Source organism: Tupaia chinensis, unplaced genomic scaffold, assembly GCF_000334495.1.
Source record: "Tupaia chinensis unplaced genomic scaffold, TupChi_1.0 Scaffold000671_2, whole genome shotgun sequence".
NCBI classification, from domain to species: domain Eukaryota; kingdom Metazoa; phylum Chordata; class Mammalia; order Scandentia; family Tupaiidae; genus Tupaia; species Tupaia belangeri.
The window spans coordinates 2,472,329-2,481,315 of NW_006160194.1; the positions used below are offsets into that span (position 1 = coordinate 2,472,329).

The 8,987-nt window shown below is 63.7% G+C and overlaps 2 protein-coding genes across 2 annotated transcripts in view; one reads left to right on the forward strand and one right to left on the reverse strand.

Annotated features, from left to right (window-relative positions):
- BRF1 (BRF1 general transcription factor IIIB subunit) overlaps nt 1–8,987 on the reverse strand; it is a gene marked incomplete at its 5' end in the record, with an annotated part of 36,297 nt that overhangs the window by 19,753 nt on the left and 7,557 nt on the right. Inside the window, 2 exon segments of the mRNA XM_027776415.1 lie at nt 2,640–2,712; nt 5,816–5,847. Coding sequence (XP_027632216.1) covers nt 2,640–2,712; nt 5,816–5,847 — 105 coding nt within the window.
- Nucleotides 7–1,857, forward strand: BTBD6 (BTB domain containing 6). The gene is made up of 3 exons (XM_006160082.2): nt 7–137; nt 240–358; nt 473–1,857. Exons 1-3 carry the CDS (start codon nt 57–59, stop codon nt 1,503–1,505), a joined length of 1,233 nt encoding a protein of 410 aa, XP_006160144.1. The 5' UTR covers nt 7–56; the 3' UTR covers nt 1,506–1,857.

The window sequence follows — 8,987 nt, forward strand, 5'->3', positions numbered from 1 at the left end:
CGGGGCCTCCGCGCCCCAGCCCCTGCCTCTGCCTCTGCCTCTGCAGGAACGCGCTCATGTTCAACAACGAGCTCATGGCCGACGTCCACTTCGTCGTGGGGCCCCAGGGCGCGGCCAGGAGGGTGCCCGCCCACAAGGTTGGTAGAGGCGAGGTTCTCGGAGCCCCCGCGCCCTCCTCACAGCCCCTGCAGCGCCAGGCGGGGCCGGGGCCAGGCCTCACGCAGCTCTCTCATCCACAGTACGTCCTGGCGGTCGGTAGCTCTGTCTTCTACGCAATGTTCTACGGGGACCTTGCAGAGGTCAAGGCAGAAATCCACATACCCGACGTGGAGCCCGCAGCTTTTCTGATCTTGCTAAAGTAAGCCTGCTCCGTGGGTGTGGGTGTGGAAGGACGGGGGCGTGCACTGGTGCCTGGGCTGCTGTCCTGCGCCGGCTGTGCCCCCAGGGCCTGTGACGGAGCCCTTCTGCCTAGGTACATGTACTGTGACGAGATCGACCTGGAGGCTGACACAGTGCTGGCCACGCTCTACGCGGCCAAGAAGTACATCGTGCCCGCACTGGCGAGAGCCTGTGTCAACTTCCTGGAGACAAGCCTGGAGGCCAAGAACGCCTGTGTCCTGCTGTCCCAGAGCCGGCTGTTCGAGGAGCCTGAGCTGACCCAGCGCTGCTGGGAGGTCATCGACGCACAGGCCGAGATGGCCCTGCGGTCCGAGGGCTTCTGTGAGGTGGACCGGCAGACGCTGGAGATCATCGTCACGCGGGAGGCCCTCAACGCCAAGGAGGCTGTGGTCTTCGAGGCTGTCCTGAACTGGGCCGAGGCAGAGTGCAAGAGGCAGGGCCTGCCAGTCACCCCGCGCAACCAGAGGCACGTCCTGGGGCGAGCCCTCTACCTGGTGCGAATCCCAACCATGAGCCTGGAGGAGTTTGCCAACGGCGCCGCCCAGTCGGACATCCTGACGCTGGAGGAGACCCACAACATCTTCCTGTGGTATACGGCAGCCAACAAGCCCCTCCTGGACTTCCCCCTGACCAAGAGGAAGGGCCTGGCCCCACAGCGCTGCCACCGCTTCCAGTCCTCCGCTTACCGCAGCAACCAGTGGCGGTACCGCGGACGCTGTGACAGCATCCAGTTCGCCGTGGACAGGAGGGTGTTTGTGGCCGGGCTGGGCTTGTACGGGTCCAGCTCCGGCAAGGCTGAGTACAGCGTGAAGATCGAGCTCAAGCGGCTGGGTGTGGTCCTGGCCCAGAACCTGACTAAGTTCGTGTCGGACGGGTCCAGTAACACGTTTTCGGTGTGGTTCGAGCACCCGGTGCAGGTGGAGCAGGACACCTTCTACACGGTCAGCGCTGTCCTGGATGGCAGCGAGCTCAGCTACTTCGGGCAGGAGGGCATGACGGAAGTGCAGTGTGGGAAGGTGGCCTTCCAGTTCCAGTGCTCCTCGGACAGCACCAATGGCACGGGGGTCCAGGGCGGGCAGATCCCGGAGCTCATCTTCTATGCCTGAGTCTGAGTGGCCGGGGGCTGCCACCGCCGCCACCACAGCAGTCCCCTGGGTGCGCTGCGGTTGCTTGTTGGTGCTGTTAAAGGCGCCGCAGGCTTTCTCTTTCAAAGGCAGCTGCAGCCCAGTGGACCCAGGGCCTCCCCATGCAGCCAGGGCCCGGTGTCCGGCCTCGGGTGGGGTGGAGGGCAGCTCTGAAGCACCCGCGCAGTTCCAAGGGCCCGGGTGTCTGCACCGGGATTCTGAGTGGTCTCTGCTCCACTGGAGACCTTCCCTCCAGATCCCCAGCCAGGGAAGTCACTGAGAGTAGTGCAGCTATTTAAGTGGATTTTCATAATAAAGGTCTCTTAAAATGACAGCCACGCGCAGATAAGTGCCTGCAGGGCCCTCGGCAGGGCGTTCTCTGCATGGAGCCAAGAAGCCAGCCCTGCCCCCCAGGAGACAGCGGAAGGTGCTGAGCATGGCCGGGCTGGGAGCGTGCGGTCCCAGGAAGCCCTGTGCTCGGCCCCACCCTCTGTCTCAGCTAGCTTCCTCGGCGACAAGGCCGCCTTCTGGGTTGCTCCTGCAGCCAGGGTCACACCAACACTTGCCGTACAAATGGATTCAAGGGGATGAGGGGCCACACCCCACTGGGCCCCGGCTCCTGTCCCAGCAACACACCTGCCTCCCTTAGGCTGGCCTACAGTGCTGCTGGTGCTGACTGCCTCACCCCACAGCATGCCAAGCAGCTTGGCCCCAGCTGGGGTCCCTCCCCCCTGCTCCTGCACTGCTAGGCTCAACCTGGGAGGCCGAGTCTTGGTGACCACAGCCTGCACCCCAGCCCTCCTGGCCCCAGGTGCCCCTTGCTGACAGGACTGTACTTGTAGGTGGTGAGAGGCAAAGGCAGGAGGCATCTAGGCAGCCCACATGACAATCCTCACGGCACAGCACAAGGGAGGGGGTACCCTCTCAGGCCACCCTCCTCTTGCTGTGCCCAGGCACGTGGCAACAGATGTCCCTTACGTCTGCACGAGGACACCCTCTGCTCCAGCACTGCATTTCCTCCTGTGAACGCCTACGGGCTTCGGGTCTGCGGCAGAAGCCAAGCCCTGCCTGGGTGAGCTGTCCCGGTGCCGCCGCAGGGCCGCGCTGCACACATACCTATGGCTGGTGCGTTGATGCAGAGCTCTCTGGCCAGCAGGAGGAAGGTCTTCCCCAGCACGTACACGTTCACCTGGTGGGAGAGCACAGGCACAGGGCACCGCTGGCCTCCCTCACTCAGTCTGCGAAGAACCACTGTATCTGAGCCCCAGGGAGCCAGGCAGCCTGCACTCAGCCTCAGGGTCAGCTGGGCCCTCGCGCCTTGCCAGCAGGTGGCTGCTGGACTCCGACCCCGTCTCACCAACGATGATGCCTGCTTTACATGAACGCCTGCCAGGAGGGTCTTGGGTGAAGCAGTGTCACAGCTGTGTGCACACGTGCGCTGGACCTCTCGTGCCCACAGCCGTGTGCCCACACTGTCAGCCATGTCCACTCTGCTCCGGCAGCCCCAGCCCTCACCCGGGCCTGATCTGCATTTCTCAGCACCTAGCCTACACTTCCTGCCACCCACCACCACCTCGTCCCTGCCCCAGGGTGTGGGAAGGGGCAGTCTGTCCCCCGGTGAACAAGGACTCCAGCTGGCTCATGGGTGCATGGCCTGGTCCTCCCTGCAGCCCCGTGGAGGACACTTCTACACAGGGCTGGTGGCAGGTTCAGGGCGAGCTGCCCACCTGGCAGCAGCAAGGATGGGCACAGCTGGGGGAGTCCAAGTTCCCCCACCCCCACAGTGTGGTCTATCTGGCATCTGCCTCTCAGATTTCCAAAGAATGCCCTGGCCCAGTCGAGCCCAGCCAGTGGTCCTGGACAAGGCCCTGTCCACGCGCTGGAACCCCGGTGCCTCTGACTGGAAGGGCCAGGGGGACATCAGAGTCAGATGCTAAGGATGTGCTTACGGGCACCCGCCAGCTGGGCACCCCTTTCCGGACCCTGGCCACTGCTCACTGCCTGAGGCTGGGCGCCAGCTCCTCCAACACCCATGGGCTGTCCCCCAGCAGAGCTGTTTCCAGTGGGGAGTGCCTGGGTCCAGAGACTTTGGGGTCTGCCCATTAGACGTGTGCATATGAATATATGTGGTACAGATGAGCATGTGTGTTATAGGTCATGTGTAATATGTGTGATGCGTCTAAGTGCATGCATGTGGCACCTACGTGCATGCAGTGTGTGGTGGGTCTGTGTGTGTGGTTTGTGGCGCATGTACCTAAAGTGCACACGTGTGCAGTGTGGCACATGTGTCTGTGATGTTTGCATGTGGTGACATGTGAAGTGTGCAGCCAACCCGACACGTGCTGTGCCAGCATACGACCTATCTGCATGTATGTGGCATGTGCACGTGTGTGACATGTCTATGCACATATGCAGTGTGTAACACATCTAAGTGTGATGTGTGACATGTCTGCATGTGTGGTGTGGTGTGTCTAAGTGCATGCGTGTGGTGCGTGAGGTCTTGAGTGCACGTGTACGGGGTGTGACATGTCTTAAGTGCACATGTGGAGTGTGACATGTTCCTAGGAGCACTGCAGCCCTTGTGGTGGTCCCACCGGCCCATGTCTGGGCCTGGACTCTGTCCCACCATTTAGACCCCAGCAAAACAGCCGCCAAAAGCGGTAGGTCTGGCTGTGGGACGTCCTGGCCTCTGCCAGCTGCTGCGAACCCACCACCTAGTCACACGTCCAAGACACACACTCGGGCTAGGTGACCAGGCCGGAATTCCAGAGGTGCAAGGCCGGAACGTGACCAGCCACGCATGGAAAACGCATGCTGTTCTTTCCAGAGGGCAGAGTAGCTGAGTCCTGGCCATTCAAAGCTCTGCTGCTGGCCATGGCTAACTGCTGTCCCGTGCCTGTGCTGAGGGTGATGCTCAAGGCTGGACGTGGCCAGCCGGCCCTCCAGGTCTTTCCCAGGACAGCTGGTGGGCTCTGCACAGGCCATCCTCCTAGGTCTCTGGATCCGACCTCTGAGGGCCCGCCCTGTCCCTCTATGGGCATGGGCCAGCTGGACCTGCCTGGGAGCTCCAGGTCCCACCGCCACACGCTCCAGCCAGAGGGCTGTCACATTTGAGCTGAGCCTGGGGAGGCCAGCCCGTGGAGCACGTGACACCCATAACTCGGCACAGTCCCTGAAGCCTTGCACTCTCACAACAAGCAGCCACCTTTGCTGGTGGCAAGCCCCCAGGGGGTGCAGGCCCTAGGAGGTCATACAGGGTAAGGGACACGTGTGGCCCCTCCAGCAGAGCCAGCCTTGCCCAGCACAGGCATGGCCCAGCGTCCTGTGGGCACAGCCCTGGTACTTGGCACCAAAAAGTCCAAGCAAACTGTCTCTGCAGTGGCCTGCCTGCCCTGCCCTGGGGTTCCCGACTGCATAGACTCCCCACCTGTGGAGCTCCTTGACTGGGAGGCTCCCTGACTGTGGGCTCCCCGGCTGCGTGGACTTTCCACTCGGGGGGCTCCCTGACTGGGCGGGCTCCCTGGCCGGTGTGAGCCCCGGCTCGAGCCTGGGTGATGAGGGCCACCTCCTGTCGTGACACCCTGTCTCCTGCTCCCAGAGGCTATGAAGTGAGCCCTCCATGTGGCCTGGCTGGGCCTCGGCCACCCACAGGGCACGAGATGTGGACTGCTGCAATCCCAGCGGGGCATTTTGGCTGTCTCTGCCCCAGATGCCGAGGGATGTGGGCACTGGGCGGCAGGGCGGCCTGCAGAGGAGCCCAGAGTCCTCGCCGGGCACGTGCTTCGTCTGCCGGACTGACTTCACTTACAGAGGCGCCGGGTCTGGCTGCAAGGTCCAGGCTGGCCTCACACACCCTAACCCTGCTCGGCCTGAGAATACCGGCACCGGGACACAGTGCCAAGACCCCCACCCGAGTGGCTGCCTAGTCCAGACATCTGGAGGGGACAGTGACAGCAGATGTCCCTCCTGGTCCCTGGGGGAGGGCCTGGTGAAGGGACTGTGGGAGAGTCCCGGTGGTTTGAGAACGCACGTGAGCTGAGGTTTCAAGTCCCCTTTGCTGAGGGCAGATGCTCACTTGGGACCCTCGAGCAGCTCTCGGGCTGGGCCACCCGGGCGTGGAGGACACCAGGACACACGACCACAGGCTGGTGTCCTCTCCGCCTTCAGACCCACACTGCCATGACCCTGGGTCTCTGACCCCGCACCAGCCAGGCCGGCCTCGGAGTGCATGGATGGAGTAGGGTGTGCCCGGGCCACACCGGGTTGGGGGGCTCGGGGGCGGGAGGCCATACCTGGAGCAGGTCACTGAGGTCAAGCAGCATGTCTGTGGAGGAGTCAAGGAGCACTGTGCAGGTGTGCCAGCCAGCCAGCGTCGGGGCAGCCACGTGCCCAGGCCAAGCCCGGCAGCCAGACCTGAGCTCAGACCCTGCGAGACCCCCCGGCAGAACGAGCAGCTGGAGGAGAGCAGGAGCCATGTCAGAGGGTCTGGGAATGGGGGAGCCAGAGTGCCCTGAGAACACCCAGCCTCACGGCCAGCTCCCTGGCCAATGTGGCGGGCTCCTGACCCCACAGCGCTCGCTCCTTCTCCACCCACCAGTGTCCACTGAGCATCTGGGCAGACACCAGGCTCCGAGCGGGTGAGCACCCTGAAGAGTGAGAGGTGGCCCCAGGGCCACGGCGCGGCCCATCCTCACTCGGGTGAGTGGATGGCACCCAGGACACGGCTGACACGGCCCAGGACTCGCACACCTGCCGGGGAGGTTAAAGGTCCTTGTCTGTGGTTGGTTCGGAACCCTGACATACCAAGGATGACACAGGTCAGGACACTGTGCCCTCACACAAGGCCAGACAGTGGTCCTGGGACAAAGGCCTGCTAATGCCCGACGTCTGGAGACACCGTGCGGCGTGGCCACAGTGAGACGAGGAGACCACAGACTGTGAGGTGACGATGAGCAAAGGGAGGTGACGATGAGCAAAGGAAGGTGACAGAAGGAAGCCGTGCCAACCACAGCAGAAGTCGAGGCCCCAGGGGCTGACAGGCTGAGCCAAAGGGCCGTGTCCTGCGTGTGCCCAGCTAACGGCCAACCAGACTGGAGGGCCAGCGTGGCAGGGCTGGGCAGAGATGAGCAGATGCGTGCAGTCAGGCCGGAGACCACACTGCGGACTGCGGTGGCGGCATGCTACGGTGTGCCTTGTCAAAGCTCGTGGGACCAGGACCAGCAGACGGCATAACGGCTGTGTCGCCGGACTCCCACGTAGTCAACTGCGGTTTGAGTCCCAGACCGGTGGCTTACACTCATGCCAGGCGCATGTGCGTGCATGCCCAAGATCCCAGTAAGAGAATGGAAGAGAAGGGACTGCGGCGTGGCCATCCCCCGTGGGGGGTGATATCTCGCTTTCTGTCTGTCTCTCAGGCAAGTGCACGCTCTATAGCAAACATCTCTAAAAAAAAAAAAAAACAAAACTGCGAACTTTCTCAACAAGAGGCTTCAAGAAGGACAAATCGCAACCAACACGTGAGAAAGAAGACAACTACGCCCTCCCACTGGCCGCGCAGCGCCACACCCCGTCCTCCCGCTGGCCGCGCACTGCCACACCCCGTCCCCCCGCTGGCCGCGCACTGCCACACCCTCGTGCCCCCGCTGGCCGCGCACGGCCACACCCCGTCCTCCCGCTGGCCGCGCAGTGCCACACCCCGTCCGCCCGCTGGCCGCTCTGTGCCACACCCCAGCACGCACCGGGAGACCTGGACGTCCTTTACGAGCGTACAGACACGCCTGACACGCACGGGCCGGCCTGCGATCCCGCGGGGGACCGCCCCCGCCGTGAAGCCCGGCCACGGTGAGGTCCCGCTGGGATGTGAACGCGGGCTCACACGGCCCAGTCTGCGACAGCCACAGCCAGGAGGGGCCCGGGCATCCGCCAGGAACCGGGTGAGCCGAGCCCTCACAGCCGTGCAGTCCTGGTTAGGGCACATCACAGTACGGCGGCCTCCCGAACATGCTGGTGACACGGTCCTCACAGCAGACGGCATGGGCAGGAGTGCAAGGGGGTGGCGTCGGCAGCTTGCGAAGAAACAAGGCTGCGAGGATGTGGCTGGCTGGTGGGGAGTGGGCACAGCACTGACGGGGACGCACCTCTCCACCCTGGCAAGTGTCCGAGTCTCCTACTAAAGGGACAGGGCGTGTGGCCTCCCGAACATGCTGGTGACACGGTCCTCACAGCAGACGGCATGGGCAGGAGTGCAAGGGGGTGGCGTCGGCAGCTTGCGAAGAAACAAGGCTGCGAGGATGTGGCTGGCTGGTGGGGAGTGGGCACAGCACTGACGGGGACGCACCTCTCCACCCTGGCAAGTGTCCGAGTCTCCTACTAAAGGGACAGGGCGTGTCGAGGGACGGCGGGTCCTGCAGGCTGGGACCGCGTGTCGAGGGACAGTGGGCCCCGCAGGCTGGGACCGCGTGTCGAGGGGCTGGGACTGCACACACAGCCAGCGACACAAGGTCCAGCCTACGGGCCAGGCACAGGGATGCACAGTGGTGGCCCCAGCCGTGCGGGAGGCGAGGCAGGTCTGAGCTCAGGGCCGGCCTGGGCAGCCAGGGAAGAGCAGTGCGGAGGCAGGAGGGTCGCAACCTGGAGACCGTTTTCAAACTCAGGGTCCCAGACTCAGACTGCACAGCCGGCCATGGGATCCAGTGCCTTAACCACCGTGCTACCGCTGGTCCTTAACTTTCTAAAATCATTATTTTATTTTATTCATTGTCATTCTTTTCTTTTATTTTTTCGAAGTTGACCACAGAGAGACAGAGAGAGAAGGAAAGTGAGAAAGCAAACTGCCAGGTCCAGGACTCAAACCACGGTTGGCCATGTGGGAGTCCAGCGCCCTTAACCACCACGCCACCTGCCAGCCCCATCCTTCATTTTAAAGTAGCGGTGTGTTACCAGGTCGCGACCCTCCTGCCAGGCTGTGAGAAGGCCAAGGCCTGGCATCAAGGCTTCCCGGTCAGGGCAGGAGAGATGGGCAGTGGCGAACAAGCTGTGTCCATGGTAATAGGCCCTGGGCCAGGCCCCTCCCTGTGGGTGGACGGGGACAGGAGGACCATGGCGACTCCGGGAGGGAGCGTGGAGGGGCCGCCCTCCCTGGAGCAACCCTGGAGATGCGCAGGTCGGGCAGCGGGGGAGGACTGCGATGCGATAGCCAGTGCAGGCTGGTGGGGCAGCCCGGGGCCGGGGTGGAGTGGGATTCGCGGGCCCCCACTGGGTGCAGGTTATGTAGCAGGGGGACCCTGTGGGACCAGCAGGAGCCCCAGCCAGGCCCAGGGAGTGAGAGGCAGGCCCAGAGAAAGGGGAGGGCGGCAGAGCCGCGTGCGGGCGGGCCTGGGGTCTGGGGTCTCTGGCCACCTCGGCCTGCAGAGCGGACTCTGGCCGCCTCGGCCTGCCCTCTCGCTCCCCGGAAGCGCCGGGGAC